Genomic DNA, 23,543 nt, shown 5'->3' with positions numbered 1-23,543 from the left:
AAGATTTTGGAGGGTGGAGTGATGAAGAGTATTTTTGTCCACGAGGTCAGCGTTTGTTCATGAGTACAAAGCGACGCTATTTGAAGGGCGAACTGATGATCTTGCCCCAGGTGACCGTTGTGATGACACGTTCAGGCTCCAGCAATAAACAGCCTCAGACTGACGCCGTCTGAGGCCGACTTTGGAAGCCCGCGGGAGAGCTCGAGAATTACACGTCACCAAGAGTGACGAATGGCAACGACAACGGATGCTAATTTCTTGCTGAGGGGCGCCTTTTACTTGAAAGTTTCTGCCGAAATGTGCGAGACGTTCACCAAAATAGCGATAATAAAAACAGGACTAGCTTATGATTTTACCTCGAAAGTATAGCCCGCTAATCCAATTCACTTATCAATAAAACTTCCCAAATGATATAAGATGTTCCAGCACAGGATGGCTTTTCTGCCAGTGCCTGAACGAATGATGTCGCTTTTCACAAAACCTCACTTTGTGTGCGGTTAAATTAGCCTCTAATTGTATTAACGGTGGATTATGCCTGGATTTTTTTTTTTTGAATACGCTCTTGGTGCGTTTTATACGTTTTAAATGGGAGAAAAGGAGGCGAGGAGGGGGAGGGCGGGTCGCCGAGCCGGCTTGGCTCCGTTTACGAGCTGCGATCGCGGCTGCCTCTCGTTACAGCGGCTGTGTGTACAAATAGGCAGGGAGCTCAGCCAGCGATGGGAGTGTTAGCGATAATGTGTACGAGATCGCGGCGCAGTCTGCCAGCTAACACGCTAACACCACCGCCCCTCCCTGGTGGAGGCAGGCAGCCATGAACGTGAATAACAGTTGGGGGGGAAGGGGGGCGTGCTTGTGAATTCCGTCTAATTACTCCATCACATAATTTCACAAATTGCCTTTTCAGAGGGGAGAGGGGCGCGGATCACGGGGCGCGTCGGGGGATCGGAGGCCCGAGCTTTCATTTACTTCTCATTTCTTGTTAAATTAAACAAGAAAATACCATTTGGATGAAAGCAAAGGGGGTTAGGGGCAGCAGGGTGTACATTCCAAATGGATGATGGGATGCTTTGAAGAGGTTTCCTACCTCAGAGGCCAGCCAGGCAGCTCTGATACTTATGCCAAGGCTTTGCAGGGTCACTCTTGCAACCAAAAATGTGGGTCCTTTTTTTTCAGGTTCTATATGTGGTTCATTATCAAATCTACGTAAGTTTTCTTCAAATCGAAAATCTGATGCGGAAACAGCTGGCTCGACGCCTCCTGCCATCTCCTGGCAGCTTCATCCTGCCACCCACCTTCTCTTCCACTCATGCACAACAGCGACTCCCCTGAGGGGGCAGCAATGGCGCGGGGGGGGGAGGGGGGGGGGGGGGGGGGAGTGGTGTGCCCACTGCTCTAGTCTAGTTTTGCTGTATCAACATCTTCTCCTGCATGCGTGCTCAATTATTAAATACACTTGAAAGATAATGGGGGGGTTTGTTGGTGTGCATGTATCCAATTGGCGTAAGAGAAAAAGCAGCAGCTGAGACACTGAAGCGACTCGTAAGTGTGGCATTAACTGGAAAGCAGTGCGATTAAAATGATGGCGATACAATAAAAATGATGCGTGCGATAAAAGCAGGCGGAAGCAGTTATTCACACATTACTGCCAGATCGCTTGGAAGCCGGATGGCACAAACTACGGGAAACTGTCACTTCCATGGAATCATGAAATAAGACTGGAACCTTGCGGTAAAAAGGCAGGAGAAAGAAATCACGATAAGGAGAGGAATTAGTGTCGTTTGCGTTGTTATCTCCAAGCCCACGCAAGAAGGAGCGCCAATGGCCACGCCCACATGGACAATGGAGTTTTCACCCCACCCCAATCTGCTGCCATTAATTTGCCGTATATCTTGGCTGTTTAGATCGCGATTGTAAATCAAGCCTCGTGTGCTGAGGGGATAAATCTCGCCCGCAGTGTTGGCGTGACATTTTGGGTTGGATGAGTTCAAGTGTAAAGATGAACTCCATCAAGGCCTCACTGAGTATGGAAATGCCTCGGTGTGATCTTGTGGTCCGCCGCCGCCACCGCCGCAGCTGCTATCAGCACATCACAAGGTGCTTCTCACAGTTTTAAGTCTCCTTAAAAGAATGACACGTTTGTTTTTAATAAGCGCTCTGTTAAAGCGTCCCCACGAGGCACTCGCTCTGAGCAGATGCCAACACAAGCGTGTGTTTATAAACGAGAGGTGCAGCGTGACAGTCGGGAAAAGACGATGAAGAATGAGCGAGCATTGATGTGTTGTTTGGCGTGCAAAAAAACCAAAGCGGCTGCTGTCCTCACACGAAATGCAATGCTGAGAGCAACTGAGGACCAACGTGTTGGATGTTATACATGAAAGGGGACGGCCATTTTAAACTTGTGTTATGATATTCGTGGTGTTCAATCCAAACTCACCGTTAGGTGCTGGAAGAGCCACGCCCGCATGATGTTGGTGGCCACCTTAGGGAAGATGCCCCTCTTCTTGTTACGTTTCTTTTCCTTATCCGGGTCGTCGTCGTCGCCCGTGCTCGGCGAGGCCACACTGTTGTCCAGTCCGTCGCCTGTAAAAAAAAATTAAAAAAGAAGGCGAGACATTAGAAGCACCATTTGTTGACGTCAAGCACCTCAAAGAGCGAGGAATTCCCGTGCGATGGTGGGGGGGCTTTGTAGGCAACCGCTACAATAGCCCAAAGTGAATAGCGCGCATCACAACCGCATTCATTTTTAATACTTTTATAAATATCCCTGCCTTTCATAACCCCCACAGTCAAAACATGGCGCGCATCCCAGCACAAAGGACTTGTAAGGTCGCATTTCCCCACTCAGCCATCCTGGCCCGCGCAGAATTGAAACTGACAGAGAGATTTAGTCTTTATTATCCTTCATGTGGAGGAGGAAGGAGGGGGGGGCATAGAATAGTTATTCCGCCATTTGACTCGCGCTAGAAAACAGTAACACGGCAGTACAAAAGGGGAGACTGCCAAATAAAAGGTAGCGCGGAAAAAAAAACGGCGCTAACAAAGCTAGCTGCTTTTCATAACAATGGCGTCACGGGTGCTTACAGCAACCTGTAGGGCTTCGATAAGGCGCTATATTAAGGCCAGTTCACCTCACCTGAGGGGGAAGACGGCTTAAAACGGGTTGGGGGGGGCTTTCAAAGGCTTTTTTTCCCTTTACATTCACGCATATACTGTACCTATATATATACGCGCACATCTCACCAATTACTGTTAGCGCTCCGTATGAGCCTAATTGTTGCTATCGGTATTCAAAATAAGAAGGCAGACGACGTTCATCAAAGAAACGCTATGAGCGGTAAACAAGCGACTGAGCTAAGCTGCGAGCGCGGCGGGGGGAAAGAAAAAATACAAATAAAAAGCGCCGCGAGAATCGGCTGCGGTTATTTATTGATTACACACAAAGCACTTTTAAAGCGGGCTCGGCTTCCGGCGGCGCGGGAGCGACACCTCGCTAAACCTCGAGCACATTGATAATTAATGGGGATGTTGGCGCTAATCCGGCTGGAGATGACTTTTTTTCCACGCCCGCCACTATCAGCGGAATAATCAGCGGCCTAAAACCCGGGGCCTTTGCTCCCCATTACCTCGGGCAAAAGAATTCCTGAAAGCGTGCCTGCGGGGCACCTGAATTATACACGCCATTAGGATAGCGAGCGCGCCCGGATCAGTCGTGCCAGCTCCCGCAACGCCGAGATGCATATGCGCACATATGGAGAGCTTTTTAATGAAGTCGCAGTGATAAAACAAGGTTCCACAGACACAGGTGCGAACATTAATAATGCACATATGCGCAAGAAAATGGCGGCCGGGCACTACGAAAAGGTTTCTCGCTCGAAGCTGGGCTCTGCACTTCTCAATATATCTGATTGGTTCTGGTTCCAGGAAGTATCAAATAGTGCAAGAGCAGATCCGAAGAACCCCCAAATCAATCATAATAGAATTTGCACACTAAAAGTACAATTCCCAGAATGCAACACCAGGTTAGAGCTAATAAAGTGTTCTGTTGTCAACATTTCGTTAAGAGTAAAATTTAAGTTCAGACATGGCGCATGCGTCCGGGCGGGCGGGTGCGGCCGAGGCGTTTGTAATCCAAGAGCAGATTTTCATTGGAAGCAAATGCTCAGAATCCGCCGTAAAGACCAGCTCATGTTCAGCAAAGCCTACAATAACAAACCCAAGGGCTCGTCCCGTGCGAGTTGGGAAAACAGAAGCAAATGGCGAGCTGGCAATGGCGAGCCACTGAGCGAGGGAAGGAGGAAAGGGGGACGGAGGGAGGGAATCATGGGAAGTATAGCAAACTACGCATTTAAAGATGCTCACCTAGTTTTTGTTTCTTTCTCTAGTATGTAATATGTTTATAAAGACATTTTCAACTCAAAGCCTTCTTCCTAACCCGGGTTATGATCCAGTTTTGGTTTTGCTTCTGGTTACCTAGCAGGCAGACCACGGAGGAAGCGCCGTCAATTTTATCGGCATTTCTATTCTGGCCGCAATTTGATACCAATCACCTCCGCCAGGTCTGGGGCTAATTTCTGCCGAAGGGAAGCGTGCCGGCTGCTTCGGCAAGAGGAAGCGGAGGAGGAAGTGCAAAGGGGGGGGGGAGGGAAGGTGGTTGCCATGTTGAGGAAGTGTTGCCAGAGTTAAAATTTGGAAATAGTGGTCCAGCAAGGGTTAAGGCTCCAAACATACAAGATGGCCGGCCTTACGCCAAAACGCCCCAATCACACTCAAGACACCCAAGACATGAAAACAACCAGGAAGAAGAAGAAGGGGTTGAAGAAGGGCCGAATCAATGAAGGGTGGTGCTTGGCCATGGGGGTGTGAGGCTTTGTGTGTGTGTGTGTGTGCAACATGCATGCATGCATGCATAGATGTGCATCGGTCTGTGAGCGTGCGTCCTTTTCTTTATGCATGTGTGTTTCCAAGCACAGCAGTTGTGTGTGTGTGCGTGTGTGTGTGGCAATTAAGGAGCAGGCCAGTGACTGGAAGGAGCCAGGGGCAATTGAAATGCCCCGGGGCCAACCAAGGGAAAGAATATTTTATCAGTCGCCTCACACGCTGAAGTACACACACAGACACACACACACACACTGCGAGCAAACAGATAATGACGTAAAAAGTAGGTTAGTCTTGGCCGTGTTTGGTTGAGCATTTCCACTGGCGTAGTTAGCATTAGCTGCTCCCATGCTAATTCGGCGGCAGTGGCTTTTATTCATTGTTTTTTATTCCCGATTCCTTATGAAATATTTTTGGGTCAGAAAAAGGATGTTTCAAATCATTTGGAAAAGGAAGAGGGGGGAAATGAATCATTTTTTGGTGTAAAAAAATGCAATCAGCAATCAAGTGGTGGGTTAGTAACAAAGACTAAACAGTTTTGGGGGATTTGTATCTGACGCTTTGAGGTAATCAACAAAATATTTAAAAATATTAGATTTTTTTTTTTTAAACCGGCCATATATTGGATTCGAAACAACAGCAGCACAATACAAATTGCGCTTGGACAAAAAAAGCGCTATCAAGACGACTAATGACGCTTCACGTCTTTAGCGTTACGTCTTAAGGCGAACGCTGACATTATCGGTTGCTATCTGGGCTAATCTGTTATGATCTGATTACGCGCCGTGGCTCGCGCCGCGCCACGTCGGAGGTGTGGGACGTTTTTTTTTTTTCCACCGCCTGGAAATATGAACAGCCGCCAATTTCTGTCACTCGGTCATGTGTGAAAGCGTGCCGTCTTGCTCGCCGTGCCCCGTGGGAGAATTATGACATTTAAGCTTTCTAATATCTCCATTTGTTTGCTCCAAAGTGCCAAACGCGCAAAGGGTGATGAATATTAGCTTTGTGCCAGATGTCATGAGCATGAGAATCGTTTACAGTTTATGAAGGGGATGTCAGTTGGAGATTTTATGGAGCGTATTTTGGATTTAAGAGGGAAGAAGTCACGCGAAGGCTCATTTCTGCTTTGTCAAGTGACCTCTACCGAGCTTGTCTTACATAACGGCGCGCCAGACCGGGCCGGGGCGAGAAGCGGGCCCCGGGGCCTCACTATCAGGTTCCACGCGCTGGACTCTCGTGTAGCAGGTGAGACGGGCGGCCGAAATCCAGGTGCTGCTCACAGAGGCAACATTCACGCGGTGGAGGAAAATCAGAACCAGCTTGGATTTTCTTCCAGCTCACGTGTGACTTTTTCTTGGCAACCGCATGCGATCAAATCTGGAAAAGATCGGATGTAGGAAGCGGTGTTGAAAACCCGTCGAGACTGATCAAACGACGGAAGATCATTTACGATTGAACGCTTCAGATTGCAAAATAGCGCAATGTGAACGCTGAACAGAAAAAAAACATGTCTCCGTTGCCAAACGGCGCATTCCCAGCAATCCTCGTTGGGCTCACAAGAAGAAGGGGGCGGAAAATAAGTGACGCTTATTGTAGTCAGGCCATTCAGAAGCTCTAAAGCTGGGGGGGGGGGGGGGGGCGCTTACAAGGGGGACCCTCCCATCTCCCAAATATTCTGAACATGCTGGAATTCCTAGTTGGTTCTAAAGCAAAGCTAGAATTTCAAAAGCATCTCTCCTTTTACAGCACCAAAAAAAAAAAAAAAATCTTATTTTCTTCACGGGATGTTCCACAAGACAACGTTCCAAAAATGGCTACTCAATGTATTCCAAACAAAACACACTTGGACACAAAACACTCAGAGTAACCAAAACGTTTTTTTTTTTTTTTTGGGAGGAGAGGCGAGAGAAATTCACCCCCGCCTCCACAACATTGGGCGCATAATGACATGCGCTGCGGACAAAACAAGACGGCGGCGCGGCACCGCGCGGCACGGCTCGTCTAGACTTTCCCTTCCTGCCCGCGCCAGGGAGCCACGCCACTATTTTGGGATCGCAATGCAGTGGGATCCCATCCCAATGCCAGGATAGAGTTCACTAAGCGGAACATAAAAACAAACAAAAAAGATGCAGTGGAGTTGTTGTGACACCAAAAAAAAAAGTGCAACGAGGTCAAGTTCACGTCACCGCTGAGTCACAAATAAGACATGTTGTGCTTGAAAGTGGATTTTTGTAGGCCGCTGTAAACAATGCCTTTAAATTTCAAACACTTTTGACGAGTCGTGGAAATTCACACAGAGACCCTGCAAAACCATCAAGTGCAGCTCTTAAATAGACTTGAACGGGAGGCAGTGAAGTGCTTTTTGTGCGTGCAGCAAAAGGTCGGCCGATGTGCGTGTTTGTGTGCGTTATCGCTGAATGTAGGTCAACACTATTTCGGTATATCGTCACGACATAATGCCTGTTAAGGAATTCAGATTAAACCCGCATCAAATGCATGGCTATGACAATGGAAAGTGTGTGTGTGTGTGTGTGTGTGTTGACATCGCCATAGGTGACGGCAAAAAATGTCAGCGTAAATGTGACTGCTCTCTCGGTGCCATTTCCCCCCTCCCACCACACCATAAAGGGTCATCACCGGGAGCCTGCCTTGACACGCCGCAAAACGGCCCAGAGCGCCGGCCAGCGACACGACATTAAACCTATGACACACACACACACACGGGTACACACATAAACACAGTCACTGGCTTTTATTCCCACTTCCGGGAGAAAGGAGCCGACGATACAAGATGGAATGGTCGGGTGATGAGTTCACCCTTTTCATGTCGAGCACTTTTGCTGTATAGCTATTGATTTTTTTTTTCTTCTCCAACCCGCTCTTGCCTTTGTGTTACTGTGATAGCGGCCACCGTACACGAGAGAAATAAAACACAGCAACAACAAATAATCCACATAGTCAACGATACTTAACTCCGGGCAGCCTGGAAGTGCGTGTCCTTGACTTTTTTGGGCTCATGTGATTCATTTTCTGGCTTGACTAAATCGAATGGCGGGGGTTGGTTTTCCCCCTTTATTTTAGTTGAGCCCGAAGGGTCTCCATCTTTGTCCCACGTCCGCATTCAAGGACTTTGTCAGCTGACTTTTGGAAAAAGGCCCGCCGCCGTGCCATTGTGCCGCTAAGTGCTCTTGGCTTTTGTTTGCCCCCCCACCACTTTTCCATTTGACCCCCCCTTCGCTCTACCACTCTTTACTTGGAAGCTTGGAGGTGTCAAAAGCCATCTAAGAGGCAGCCAAACAATTGTGAGAGTGAGCACGTTAAACGTGAGAAGGCACGTTTCACTAATAAATCTTCATCTTTCAAACCGTGCCAGACTCGGTCGAGATTTGCCCTTCCTGCTTTGTACTCGAAGAATTATTTGCGGTTTATTTCTATGGTGATCTTTGGCGGTTTCGATGATTTCAATTTGGCCAGGAGCCGGTTCTTCCGCGTCAACGGCGATAGAAGGGTTCAGTGTGGGAAGAGGGATTGGCGAACAGGTCCGACCTGCTAAGCTGCCTCCTACTTGTTGTTTCGTTTACATTTGGGCTGCGGCGTGCGGATTAAAAATAACGTTTCAACTTCCTCCTCGCTGTCAGCACGTCCTTGACGGGCGCAGGATGCGGCGTAAGGCGAGGGTTGGTGGAGGGAGGGGCTTGTTGTTCTATCAAGTCTCCCCATGTGTACCAGATAAGGACTAGGCAAGAAACAGGAAGTGAGCGGGGCTTTTACGGGCTTACTTCCTGCGTGTGGAACCAGCGATATGACCCCTGTGTGGGCGTCAAATGACACTACGGAGTCACAAAGAGGATCTTATGGAGGACTATTGTTTATTCCAACCACAGTGCCAGTATCTAAATTTAGTTGTGAGGTAAATGATCTGGATTAGAAGGAAAACCCAGCAAGGGGATGATTTTTGAGAGGTCCAGGAACCTTTGGAGGGCTTAAGTGATCAGAGTGTTTAAGTGCCGAGAATTCAACGGTTTCAGAACTTGAGGTGGCATTTGAGAGGTCCACGAACCCACGGGGAGGAGTTTTCAGTATTGATCCAATCGCTAGTGGTTCTTAGAAGTCTAGGAGCTTTAGGAACAGAGATTTCAGCCCTAGGTTTTATAGTTCTAGGAACTACAAGTACTTCCAATGAAAAAAAAAAAAAAAATCGTAAAACTTTAGACAGCATATGATCAGTTACTTCTCACCTAAGGCATTTTCTCAAGACCATCTTCAGAATCAAGTTTTGGACCTCGTATAGGAACAGGAAGCGAGCTGGCTTTTTACGGACCAACTTCCTGCATGTGGACCGAGTGATATGACCTACCGAATAGCCCCGTGGAGTCATTTCCTGGAGGTGGCGGGGTGACTTCCTGAAATAGTCTGACCCCCACGTGCATGTGTGAGTGTGTTTGTGTCAGAAGGTTATCTCAGGTGAGCATCTCTTATCTCTTTGAGTTTCACTGACTCGCAGCAGCAGCAGATGATCAAGTTACATCCTCATGTGAGTAGCATAAGCCACAAGTGGCCTGCCTCGTGTTGCTTTGCAAACACACAAACAAAACAAGACCCCTAAGACCCCCCCCCTCCCTCCTGTGTGTTTCCCTACAGGTATTTGTTATCTGGCACTGGCTTTCCTCTAAACACGCAACTCACCCAGGTCTTTATCTCCCACTTCAAGCCCGAAAGCTGCTATCCATGTCAAAGAGAGCATACATGGGGAGTGGGATTAGGCCTTAGGGGAGGTAATGGAAGGTGAGGAGGGTGACGGAGGGGGGGGGTCCATGTTTGTTAAGGGTCAGCCTTAGGTCAAGCTTCAGCCCTTGTCATGAGCGCCAAGCATCTCAGCTTTTCAATTAAAAAAAAAAAAAAAATCTATATTGGCCGCTATTTAATTTTATAAAAATATTTAAAAATGTAATCTATTTATTTTGCATTTATGTATGCAAATGGTTTGGATCTAACTATTTTTATTTACTAAGAATTCTTGAACTCAAGTGTTCGATTCAAGGTTTAAGCGTCTTATTAAAGGTCAATCAAGTCCTCTATTTTGAGGAGTAAAAGGTTAAATCACATTTGGCAGAAAAGCCTACTAAATTCCCGCGAGAGCAAGCGCCATTTTTCCACCTTTTAAGTGTCAGGTTTGTCTTGAGTGAGTCAAAAACATCGGGCGATTATTGAGGGGATCAAACCGGCGACATCGTAGCAGGGAACCCTCGCTATGTGGCGGAGCGAGGTGATAAAATAATCCATAAGAATAAATTTAAAGCGCTATCGACCCACATCGGATGATAAAAACAATCCTGCGGGGAAACGGAGGTGGCGGGTGAGGAGGAGAGGGGGGGGGGGCTAAAATGGCGCCTCTCGCGGGTCTTCTGGGCTGGCATGAAATTGGCTTTGCGTGGGTGTCTTTTTGGAGAGCCCGCTGGTAAATTCTCCCGTTCTTTTGTTGGGAAAAGAGGGGAGGGGCGATGTGGTGATGGAGGGGGGGCATCCGTGCATAATGGTCTTAGCTGGGGAGGTCTGGAACTGTGTCCATAAATTGAATTATTTCAATTTGAGGGTGAGCATGTGAGAGAATAATGCAGAGAGAGAGAGAAGGAGAGAGAGAGTGCTCATCTCTATTCCACTGCAGGCTCACATTTACAAGTGGGAATATCAACTAAGTTGCGGGAGATTACAGATGGGGGGGGCGAGGGGAATGTTACCTTGCAGCTGGAAGCGATACTGGATGAAAGGGAACTACTATCGCCACTTTTGGAAAATTCCACTTTGAGCCAGAGATGAAACCTCTTTTTAGTTTACACGCAACATAGTACTGATAGGAAGTTTCCGAGGACCATTGAGGGTTTGGAGTCTTTGGATCATACCATTGGGGAAATTTGGAAGATCCTGCTAGTAGGGAAAGAACTTTCAAGAAGCTCCTCTCAAAAGTACTACCCCATAACAGCATCGTCTTTGGACCCTGGTAAACAACCCCAGAACTAAATTTAGACAATAGTTCATGCAAGCCAAACTATTTCCAGTTGTAAGCTAGCTCCCAATGTTGAAATGCTCTATATCCAATATACAGTAAATGATATGTTAATAAATCGTCCCATAAAATATGAGCGAGTAAGGTAGGAGGCGTAAATATCCGTGAGACAATATAATGGCGAGAGCAGCATATGGCAAAGTGGTAGGCAGCAGGCTATTTATCCTCATCATCCTCTTTAGAAGCTAAATTTAGCACTTTGTAGCTCTACGCCGGACCACTGTGACGGGCCTAATAATAAAGAACAACAGAAGAGAGCAGAATCCCCAGGACGGGTGGATGTGTCGCTACAGTCGCAGTTTTGCCAACCCGGACCCCCGCGTTTCAGGAAATCCTGGATTTCCTCAACATGGACCCCCCTCTCGACTGGCTTAAGAGTGTAGGATGATGATGGCGCTAATCTCTTTATCAAACGCCTAAATAAACATTTGCGCAAGTGTGTGTGAGGCAAGAGGCATTGAGTGCAAATGTGGACAAAAGACAAAGCACTTAGTCCATCAATCAGTTGTGGGGGTGGGGGAGATTGTGTCATCGGTCGACTGGATTGTTTTGGAAAAGTTCAGGAAACTCACCGTACCAAAATGATGACTTTGATACTAAACTGACACTGGAAAAAAATAGCATTAAGCTAATAGACTGATACTCAACAACAATTTTTCTGGTGCTTAAATATGTCGCCCAATGTTTGTTTTTTTATTTTGGATGTCTGATTCATAGAGTTTGTCTTCCATAGCAGCATCAGATGTCTCTCAATGCTTGCCATACTGGCGCCGGGGGCGGAGTAAAGTATGCTACAGTCTACCACAGAACGCTCGTCCGACTTTTGCTTTTTCCACATAAAAACACTCTACATATTTTACTGGACTGACTCATAAACAGTATGAAGTAAGCATACGTCACTTAGTTTTTTTTTTTATCCTGAACTTCATAGATGTATTAATAATTCGTGGTATCGTTTCATTTTTTCCACTTTCATTTCGGCTCTTAAGGCATACTTGGCTACGTTTGGTGAGGAAGAAGATAATCTGCAAGATGTCTTTCCAAGAGAGGAGCAACTTGTAAAAAATGACATTATGAAGAGACTCACGGAATGAAACATTCTTTCAAGTACAGTTCAGTTGTATTCAATTTTTCATCCGATACATTTTAATCGACTGATTTTTGATAGGCCGAATGTAAAAAGTAGATACGTAGCATCCAACTGTGTGGGAACGTTCCCACGGATGGAAGCTCCACTTCTCACTTGTACATGGTAGCGCATTTGAACCGTGTTTTATATCTATATTTACAGAATCAAACGAATCACACTCAGTCATTTGGCCGGAAAAGTACGTTAATTATGGGGCCGCCACCGCTGAAAAATGAAGTCAAAGAATTGAGCCCTCTCGCGCGACACTTTTGGAAAGCGTCCTGTTCCACAATGGGCTTTGCTACACGTTCAAATCTGCTGTGTGTAAATGGTATCTTTGAGCAAAACACCAGCAATTAGATATAGGCTGGGCGCTCTCAAATTAAAGTAGCGCGCATCCCGTAAACAAACGAGCGAGAATGCGCGTACATCATTATCGGGCCCTACAATTACATCATGGGAGCTAAAGATATGCTTTGTACTCAGCGACCCTTGACACCCCCTCCCTTCCTCCAGCATCGCCGCGTTGGAGTAAATCAAGTATGTCCGGGTTTTATTCAGCCCCTCCACTCAAACGCAACAGCTTGAGAAGTGAATAGATGCTGACTGGCCACTTTACAAATAACGGGAATACGAGACTAAACAGTAAAAGAAATTGAAAAATAAAGTGAGGCTTGAAAAATGATTAAAAGTACTATATTAAAAGGGCTTATTTTGTATAAAAAAAGTGTAAATGTTTATATATTTCATATTTGTGATTTAGAAAAAAAATCATTAAATACAATGAGTATGATTACTTGTTATTTATTCATATAAATATATATTTATATATTTTTAAAAATATTTAAATAAATACTGTTGATAAAACAATAAAGGCAGATTTTTTTCAATGACACGTCTAAAATATCCATATTTTAATTCCACCTCGAAAACAGATATTGAAATATTAAAAACGAAGGTGTTAAAACAAAAAAAATCTGACTTGTGATACGGTCGGTCAAATGGGTATGAATGAAACAATTCTGTGTATTATTAATAATACAGTGGTTGTACTTTTGCGTACTGTCCAACGGCACTTCATCCTCCTGACAGCTGTTTCTAATCATTTGGTGACTCAGCCATAACGAATGTGGAATGGAGAGGCCGGCCCAACTCAAAGTCGGCATATTCCAGTGCTTCTGACGCCAACAGCGCAAACGTACATCAGGTTAGCTAGCCGCTCATCCCCAAGTCTCCATGTGGGAACCTAACTCCCGTTTCCTCTTTTTCACCTGACTTTTACAACCGCGCCATCATGTGAAAAGTCATCACGGAGTCGCTTCACATCCCAAAATGTACACTGGACAAATCATTAGGTACACTCTCTGCGCGTATTGTCCGCTTGCTACTCATTCCCACATTCCTGCACCGCGGCTAATCTTATCGCGCTCGTTGCAATATAGCGTTTATCGCTTTTCCAGCGTTGACAGAGTAGTTGTAAAGCGCTTTCCTTCCCCAGGTGAGCCCATAAAGGCAGTTTGCCATGCACTAAATTCTATACAAACAACGCTACTAGCTTCCTCAAACGTGTTTACGCCGCCACAAACAGCACGAGATGACTTTTATAGCTTTGTTGCGCTATCTTCGCATATTTAAAGACGCTGTTAATATAACGGGACAACAAAGAGGCAAATATATAAAACATTTTTGTGAAAACTACACCCAGAACAAACAATTTGTATTCACATTCACATAGACATAACTGTGATGACATAACTTCCTTGAGGGCGGTAATAAGGCAAATTTGAGGCTTTCTAAGAGCTCATTTTTGTTTGAAAATCTACTGTTACTTCCATAAATGCAGCCGTGTTTGCGTTGGAAGCATGGACGTGCGCCAAAGCTACGGTTGAGCGCCGGCCAAGCAAGACCGATCCCTGTGTTCTTTCGACACTGATGGCCTGTTAAAGTGGAGCTAATTCCACACGCTTTGATTCCGAAAGCGAGGAGAGAGCGAGGCCCACGGGGAGGGAGAGCGAGAGATACACTCTCAGTTCCCTCTTCCAGTCTGTTGGACAACGGCACCCATTAATTGGCCGCTTTGGAGAGCCCGCGCTGAGCCAAGCCATTGGGCGAGCTCGATCCGGCCACAGCCGACCTTGGCGGAGGTCAGAGGGTATGGATCTAAAATAGCGCGGTCGGATCGATGGGAGGCCAAAGCCGGCAAGTTTTGATGGACTCTATGTGAGGTTGCAGTTGTGACCGATATGGATTCTTTGAGTCAGATAATTGGCAGGGTACAATTCCGATAACCGATTAAACAGTCGATTAATTAAAAAAATTCAATGAATAAAATAAATAGCACTATAGTGAGAACATTGAATTGAAATATAACCCCAAAAAATCAGCCGTGCTGCATTCAATGCAGCGTGTTTTTCCCCACTTTGAAGTAGCAAAGCAAGGCGTAAGTAAGCGCAAGCCTGCTAATGTGATTTTATATAAAATCTCAGCTTTAACGAGGCTTTTTACACACGGCACCGCCGCCGTCTCGCTGTGAGCAATTAGGAGAACCACTTTTTTTTCTTTTTTTTGTGGCTCCCACACCGCATTCCCAACTCGGGTGTTTATGCCTTGACCACAAGCCGACCAGTGCCATTCCCCCCCCCCCTCACTTCTTTCTAGGCTCACGCTGGATTCCACTGTTATGTACAGAAAAAGAAAAAAAATGTTTGGCACATGTCATTAAAAAAAAAAAAAAAAAAAGAGTCTCTAAAGCGTTTTCTTTTTCTGCCCCTCCTCGCCGACAGCAACAGCAATGGCGGTGATGGTGGTGTTAATTAGTCCCCTCTCTGTTAGCCCAGCTGTTTGCCAGCTAGCCGCCACCATCGGTGCCCCTTTTGTATAACAGCCACTGGCGCTAGTCAACTACAGCTCACATATGAGAGGGAAAAAGAAGACTCTCATGTTACTCTCACATAACTTGCCAGCTTAATGCTAACACAATGCTACATATAATTCAAAATGTATTTTTCATTGAGCGGTACACGATTAAATCTGCTTGATCCTTTAGATTTTTTTTTTTTTCATTCGGGCAACATTAATAACTTCTTTTTACGCTCGTGTGACATGATCATTCCGATCGGATCACAAACGTGGCCCGGCGGAGGAAATAAAGTGCTCCTTCTTGCTTGGCGTGCGAGGGGGAAACACAAGAACACACCGCCGAGTGTTTGCTCTCTTTTTTGGAGCGCCACACAGCTTTCCTTCTTCCCTCCGTCCCTCCCTCCCTCCCTCCGCCTCCGCCGCCTGTCAGAAGCATCCAGGGAGCGAGGCGATGACTGGCCGTATTAGATATGTATCACCAATTACCCGCAGCATTTGTAAGAGAGGAGAGCGCGGGCCGGAGCCAAGGCAAACAGCTCCCTGTGAGGCTCGCCGTTACACTGGAGTGTGCGAGGCTGAGTGTGTCACACTCAAGACGCAAGAGTGCAGCTAAGCCTCCTTGTTAAGGCCCGGGAACCCCCGTGAATGGACTTTTTAGGGGAACCGCACAAAATGCACCCAAAGGGGAATTCAAGAAGCTAACACACTCTTGGCAATTGGAAATGAAAGAAGAGAGATTGAGGGCAGGGAGAAAGAGGGCTATCGCAGCAAGGTGGAGAATGTGGAGCAAAGAGCGCCAAGGCACGTTTGCATGTGAGCTTATTTCTGTCCTTCCTCGCCGTGTATCCTCGCACCGGAGAGGATGTTTCCACCGGTGTCCAGTGAGGCGTTCAGGGAGGAAAGAAAATGCCCGGAGCACTCTGGCAGCCGACATCTTCCTCCGGAGGAAGGTGATGGTGGTGGCGGTGGGGGGGAGGAGGTGGGAGAGGGAAAAGGTCAGGGAGAACTCAATCAGAGGCGGAAGGGTGGAAGAAAGAGAAGAAATCAAGAGCCAAAACAACAACAAGAGGAAGGAGGAGATATGGAAGCAAATGTGAAGCGGCGGAGGAGGAGGAGGGAGAAAGTTGCGAGGTGATGAGAAACAAAAGGCGGCGTTTTGGGGGAGCGAGTGGGAGGCCGAACAATCGGCGGCGAAATGAAAGCGAGACACGGGAGAGTAGGTGGCGGATGAAAGCGTTTGGGGTGAAGGGGGGGGGGGGGGGGGGGGGGGGGTTGCCACAAACATAAATAACCAGCTTAGCGAGATTACAGAGTGACTGACAGAGGCAAATATGACGCAGCGGAGAGCGCTCTTAACCCACATAAATACTGAAACGCGTCCAACATGGCCTCCGGTACTTGTGCCTGTCCCCGCGTGTGTGTGCGTAACACACACCAGCGTGTGCGTGTGTGTGTTCCGAAGCATATGCAACATGAACCCTGAGAAGACAATACACAATGCTAGACACATGTTAACAGCCTCTAACCCAATTAAGGAAGTAATAATCATGTTATTGCATGCTCGGCACTCGCCTTGGTACTGTTTGTCTACTCGCTGCTTTGTTTAGAGAGATTTTTTTACCAATAGACAAGAATGAGAAAAGTGAAGCCTTTAGAGTCACTGACGTAACGCACGAGGGAGCCTGAACGCCTCACGCCGCAGAACCACAACAGTGTGCAGAATTTAGCATGAAAACGCAGCAAATATAGCCGAGTTTATGATTAGAAGCTAGAAAGTGGAAGGATGTATAGGACTATACTAATTCCATAATTGAAAGAGGATTCAAAATAAGACACGCCACAGGGCCAAAAATATTTGGACAGCGGCCCACCGCAGGCTTATGAAGTTCCTGTACATCATAATTATTGTATGTAGCACGAAGGAAAGGGTTGGACCATAAACACAACATAGCAGGAGGACCTACAAAGTATAGTGAAACACACTCCGTGTCGGAATTGGGTTTTTTCCCCAACTGTCACGAATGTTAAAAATCCCTGTAAAAGTGTTTTAGCTTCCGATTGTTGAGAATCACACGGTAAGTCACCGTTTAATGTTATGCCGATTATTTTATGATTTTTATTGACCGTGATTCTGATGTTTAAGAAATAAAACTGTAAAAATGTATCAAATAAATGAATCATAACCTTTGACAACAATATCAATATCGAGCACCTCAGCAGAAAATGATATCAGACAACCCAGGAGAGATTTTCTTTGCAATAAAAAAAAAAGGTTGCTAAGTGTTCACAAAAACACAACACTAAGAAGAAATTCGTCACGAGGTCTGACAATTGCTTACAAGATACCGAATTCTTCTGATTACTCACAGATAATCAATGTAATAATCAATTCAAAAAAGACTTGACAGTGACAGTCCTATTTGTTCCCTCCACACACTTTTAATACGTAGAAAATGCGTTATCGATTCTTTATGTTCACACTTCAATCAAGAGGATTTCATCCGCATTCTTACACCCTTAAAGTGAAGCCAAGTAAAACTGCCCAAACGGGAGGAACGAGCTTTTTCTCCTGCCACCACAAATGACAACAATGACACGATGTGTGTTGGTGACACACACACACAAAATGTCCACTCGCTGGAGCGGAAGCCATATTGGTGGCAGCGCCTACCACTTGCCAACCCTGTACACTCATCTTTAATAATATATGAATTTACTCACCCCCCCCGCCCATCTACTATAGTGCTATACATTGACACAAATGTGAAATACGGGTCCAGAAAGTAAAAACCCTACCACAGGTGCTTCGAGTCAACCGGACCCGGCGGCAAATCACTATTTTGTAACTGATTGCAAACACAACCGCGTGCTTATGACAACATTCCATCAGCAGCAGAAGGCTACCGTGGCTTTAAGAAGGCGTCTGGGGGTCGGCAAAGCTTTCTGAGCGGCAACTGTTGCAAAGAGCCTGCAAGGCGCCCGTTCGGCTGACCTTGATGCGGCTGATGTAACCCGGCGAGCGCCACGTGCAACAAAGCGGCTGCCCTTACCTTGCTCGCTGCTGTTGTCGCCGCTGTGCGACGTGTGGCCGCCGCTGGACGGGCCCGGCGTGCCCCCGGAGCGCGTGGACGCCGTGTCGTCATGGTCCCGGTTCCAAGACGTCTGTGGAGAAACGCAAAATGGACGATTAGACTTTACTCGGTGTTCAATTTTAATGTGGATACAAAGCACATTTTACATTCATTTTTATAATTTTATCATCCATTTCCGTATATATGGTGAGTGTATCCATTCAAATTTTGATTCAAAATAATTGGTCATTTTACACAATTTAAAACATAAACAAAGACGATAGGAGACTTAATTGTTTTGTTCCGACATGTAACTTAATTGATTTATTTTGCAGCATGACGCATACAACAATAAAATACGAGGCGCGGTGGTTCGACTTACACGAAATTTAATTAGCATGTTGAACTAAAACAACAAAAAAGACTATGTGTCATTGTCACTCAGCCTTGGCGGAGGTTTCCGCTCTGCTTAGAGTGCCGTCGTGTCTTTTTTTTTTTTTTTCCCTGCATACGGCGCAAGTAGAGCGCTCATATAAGGGCATGCAGGCACAAGCGAGTGTGCATGACACCGTCATATGGAATGAGGGTTGAGAAAAAGATGAAGAAGGGAAAAAAGAAAAAAAAAAAAAAGCAGCAAGCCAACATGTTGCATGAGTTCCCAGCTTTTTGAAGCATGCAATCCACGTCTGTCTCCGTTTGGGACAAACTGCTAGCAGATGACAACAAGCACAACAGCGAGCGACCAGCGAAAGTGATGTCATCCACAAAGAAATAAATCCAAATATATACAGTGGCGTTTGAGAGCTGCGTCGAGAAATACGACTCTGTGGACACATCAAAAGTGTGAAAATGACACCATGAAATGTCAAAATGGATGAAATGCGAGCTAACGCGTCTTAGCGTACATCCATAGCGAAACATTGTTACTTTTCTTTACAAATGTACGCTAGCTTAATGCAAAATGGGCTAACTAAACTAGCATGTTGCGCTAGTTTTTAAAAAAACACAAACGGTGCAGCAACATGTAGACAAACAATCAAATGAACCACCATTAATCTGACCTACACATCAAATGGAAAACAAATTCAAGCATCAAAAGAGAAATTGAGATCATATGGTTGCAAAAATGTGCACACCCTCTTGTAACTGAGGATGTGGCAGTGTTCAAAATTAACCAATCGTACATTTGCCACCAGTTAACATGCTGCTCTGCTCCAAATCAATTCCGCTGTTCTTTTCCCTGACATTTTTGTAGTCACAAACTTTTCTGGCTTCTCTCGTCCAGTATGTGAAAGAAGCGACTGCTCTTCTCTTATGTTTCTGATGCAGCACAAAAAGGACACAAGTGCACATTCACCAAAGCGTGCCGTGGAGTCGCATTACTTACATACGTCACATTCTATAACCCACGTTATAATGTTTCCAGTCTCCGCAAGCCTGCATGAATCCTTTTATTGTCTTTGGTCCAAAAACCCCAAAAGGGAAAAAGGTTTCTGTGGTATAAATGTACCCCTCAGAGCCAGACCAGAAGCGAGGAAGTCCTCCTCAAACAGAACCAGAACTATTTGGGACAAAACTAAAGCGAAAGTTTGATGCATATGCTGCCAAAGGTTGACTGAACTCGGGGGAACCTCTCATTGACAGTGTTATTTTCAGACACACACACACACACACACTACAAATGTGGATCTGTGCACACACACACACATGCCTCCTCCGATGCGACTGCCTCACACTGCAACCAAACCAGATGTTATTTCGCTTCTGAAAGGAACGACGAGACTTCAAACGAGATCTATCACGGCATCACTCGCACGCATGCACACACAAAGTTCTGTGCAGTCAACAACACCTGTAAGAGTCAGCCCAAACATGGCAAATTGAGTGATGGAAGATCTGGTGTCGGACAAAAAAATTGGTAGAGGAGATGTACCAGAAAAAAAAACATCAACTGGTTTCAATCTGCATCCTTTTACTGGAGACAGTTGGTGAGTGTTCAAGACGGGGAACAAAAAGACAATATTCCAGGAGTACATATGGGCAAATAAGTCTTCACAAGAATGGCCAATTGGCGTGATTTGGGGAAAAGTACCAAACCTGAACCTCGGGCCTGTGAGGCAGACGTGCTAATCGCGTACGCCAGTACCCGGGTGCGTGCAAGTTCTTTGTGTTTTAATTTGAAAATATAATTAGAACACGGAGGATGGAGTGTGGGGAGGCAAAGTTGTGCATTAGCTGTAATTGAACAAAAGAGCGCAGTGCCTGCTGGGAGGTGGCCGCCGAGGCCCCATGGGAAGGAGGGGGGGGCCGGATGGCATCTCCGCGGGGACGGGGGGTGGAAGAGGCGGAGTTTATTTATGCTCACACAAGCCGCCCTTAGATGCGAGCGCTGATCTGACGCGCAATTAATGCTGAGATCACACACACGCATGCCAATACGCACACAGCAGACGCTCACACACCCATTGGCAAATACATCACAACAGACTTTTTTTTTTTTCCTTTCTTCTAGTTTGGTACACATGCACATATATACACACTCCTCGTTATTTAACGAAAGCACACACACCTTGACCGCAAAGTGCGCATACACACACGTACACGCCCTGTGCACACACGTATAGGCTACATCAGAGATGAAGATCGAAATAATAAAATGACCTTAATGAACAAAGTGCTATCTTGCATAAAAAAAACATACAATTTAAAGACATAAGACAGTTTCAGTGCAACTAAGACATGTCTGCCATCTAGTGGCGATTAGTGAAATTACAACTTTAACCCACAGTCCCACTCTGCATGTACGCAGTTTCACATTTGTGTATTTCTTCAATCATTTTTATAATTTCCCCCAATAATACCCTTTTTTTTTATTAATAAAGGAGCCACTCAGTGTGGTCACGGGCCACATAAAATATATATCTATCAATATTCAAGTCTAGTTTATTTACAAATAAAAAACAGAAATAATTAAGAAAAAAAAAGTTAAAATGAAAAACAAAATCATAATGAAAAAAAAGCCTTGAACTTTAACTCCAAGCCAACACACTGGATTTGTTTTCCTGTTTAGCACAGCAAAAGGTGAAGCATTTGAAAGTTTGAGCAGCCCTAAGATCCGCTGAGAAGAAAAAATTGCGACAGGCCGACTGCACACAAAGCGACACACTTGATTTATTCTGTGTTCTCCTAATGAGCCGCCATTCCTCCTCCCTCTGCATATTCCCCAAATCCCTCCATCCCTCCCTCTCGCTCGCTCGCTCACTCTGCTGCGTGTGCACTAGGTTGTATTCCAACGCTTAATTGTCAAGTAAATTCAATTTCCCTGCTTCTGTTCTGCCTCGCTTTTTGCTAAACTTCTTAAATCTGCCGCCCAGGGAAGCGCACAGAGGCACGCAGGCAACTCCCCACCCTGAGTTAAGCACCCCCCCCCCCCCCCCACATACTTTTTATCATCGTTTTTCTTCCCTAATTCGCCATGAAAAGATTCCTCTCGCTGCAAATTGTGATTCGGCATTCCGATCCAGTGCGCTCTCATTCCCGGTGTGCGTGTGAGTGTGTGTGTGTGTGTGTGTGTGTGTTGGGGGGGTTCTTCATGCATACAAGCAAGCAAGCGCTCATGCAAGAAGAAATGTCACCTCGCTGATTGATTTGCAGTAATAATAATATTAATAATAACGGCTAAGGCCGAGGTGCTGAAATCTTTTTTGGAGCTGTTCCGCTTTTTTACAGGCGACCAGGGTGCCGGAATAATATGTGCATACTTAAAGAGGCACTGGCGTAAATATAAATAATCCCCCTCCGCATCATACACATGCACACGACTACCGCACACACATTAACTCTTATGACACAATGACACACATGCAACTCCATCCCCCAGAATGCTTTGCGGCTGTATGAAAACAAGGTGAGCTTCATTCCATTTCCATTAGAACGGGGGAAAAACACAAATTGTATGAAATACTGTGTACAGTATAATTGGAGTGGAAAAATTTCTGCTAGTCATTCCTTCATTAGCTTAGCACGATGGCCACGGCGGCCATTATGGGAGGCCGGCAGGGGGTTAGGTTGAGGGTGGGGGGGGGATTCTTTCCATTTGCTAAGTACACATAAGCCACGTTATTGTTTGCTCGGAATTCAAACATGGCCGCACGTCAGCCGTCATAACTTTGGGGCTACAAAATGGACTTTGGGATTTTTTAGGAGGGGGCGGGGGGGGGGGATATTGACGATGAGAACCCCCTCCTTTGAATGAACCTACTTGCTATTCCGGCAGGCTAAGACGGACACAAGTCACGTGGTTGCCCCTCTTTTGTGCCACTTGTTGAATCCACCGCCCCGAAAGACAGGGGGAGGGCGAGGATAGGGGGGGGTCAAACCACCCCTTTATGCCACCACAAAAGCCGCCATTACCGACAACCCCCACCACCGCCCCCCCCCTCTATACCCCCTTTGAGCGCGACTCAGAAGTTTGCTTTGAGAGGAGCCGTTTGAGACACACAAAAAGAAGCCCGCATGTGATTCCAGCTAATAGATTAGCAATAGCGGGGCGACCCGATTAGGAAAATGGTGGGTGACGCACCTCCCCTCCCCGCCTGACTCAGAGGGGGGGAGGGAGTGTCCCCCATTGACCAGCGGCGTTACCTAAACCAACACTGCTGACCTGGAAAGACGGGTTGCATAACTGCGTAGTCGCTTGTTACCGAAGATAGGCCGTTAGCCATTCTCTGCGGCATCCCTGCAGAGTTGCTCAAGTGACCCCACCCTCACCCCAATGTTTAAATTTAAAACTAAACTAAATAACTTACATTTTGTGGCGCTTTACATGCCAAGGGTCTATATTTGATAAGGTCTCCATAACTTGAAATGGACACCAATAAAAGCATTTGGGAGTCCTTGCGCTAAGCTAACAGCTAACCTGGGACTCAAACCACATCCTCAGAGTAGGGCTAGGTGGGATTAAATTCAACAAAAATATATGGGCGGAATCAAAACACCTCCCGAATGAATTGGGGCGTATCGACTTTGTCAGACGCGGGAATATTTTGAAAGGGAAGTTCCAATTATTTTCAGTCCCACTTGATGAAGTGGAGAGGCTCTCCAGACACCCAGAGAGTTCTTAGCGTCATTAGCCTCTCTCACACTTCGTTAGCCCCTTCCGCCAACCAACCCTCCCTCCCCTTCACCCCTGGATGTCCAATTAAGGTCACTGGTGGTAACTTTCTGCATCCAAATGTGAGTGATGTGCTTTTAGGTCAGGGGTCACACACTTTTAAGGTGACTTTTCAACCTGCAAAGTGATTATCTGAACCTATTTTGACATTTTGAAAAAGCAGGTTGATGATCATTTAAGAATAAGGATCACAGTTTATAAACTACCAAGTACTTTCAAAATCACACACATTTAAGCACTTTTAAATGCTGGAGCATTCCGATTCAAGCATTTTCAAGTCCCTGCGGCGAATTAGCGAGAATATGGAAGTGGTCGGCAATCTCTCGCAGAAACAACAGCAGCGGGGAAACGGTTAACTCAGTCCAACCGGTG

General features: G+C 46.1%; 1 protein-coding gene and 1 long non-coding RNA gene across 4 annotated transcripts in view; one reads left to right on the top strand and one right to left on the bottom strand.

Moving 5' to 3' along the window:
• The window catches only part of meis1b (Meis homeobox 1 b), a 123,250-nt gene that overhangs the window by 23,790 nt on the left and 75,917 nt on the right, over positions 1–23,543 (bottom strand). For both annotated transcript variants that reach the window (XM_088385981.1, XM_088385982.1), the window contains 2 exons: positions 17,978–18,089; positions 2,435–2,580 (listed from right to left, as the gene is read on the bottom strand). In XM_088385981.1, the coding sequence (XP_088242107.1) occupies positions 2,435–2,580; positions 17,978–18,089 (258 nt within the window). The remainder of the gene's footprint in view (positions 1–2,434; positions 2,581–17,977; positions 18,090–23,543) is intronic.
• On the top strand, positions 8,552–14,776 carry LOC148392881 (uncharacterized). Of its 2 annotated transcripts, none has more exons than XR_015860636.1 (4): positions 8,552–9,409; positions 9,517–9,660; positions 11,676–11,824; positions 11,929–14,776. It is a non-coding gene; the product is annotated as an uncharacterized LOC148392881 (long non-coding RNA). The 2 variants fall into 2 exon arrangements; XR_015860635.1 differs by having other exon boundaries at positions 11,673–11,824.

This window comes from Syngnathus floridae, chromosome 9 (genome assembly GCF_059516105.1).
Source record: "Syngnathus floridae isolate MCC-2025c chromosome 9, RoL_Sflo_1.0, whole genome shotgun sequence".
NCBI classification, from domain to species: domain Eukaryota; kingdom Metazoa; phylum Chordata; class Actinopteri; order Syngnathiformes; family Syngnathidae; genus Syngnathus; species Syngnathus floridae.
This window is presented reverse-complemented; position numbering and strand designations above follow the sequence as displayed.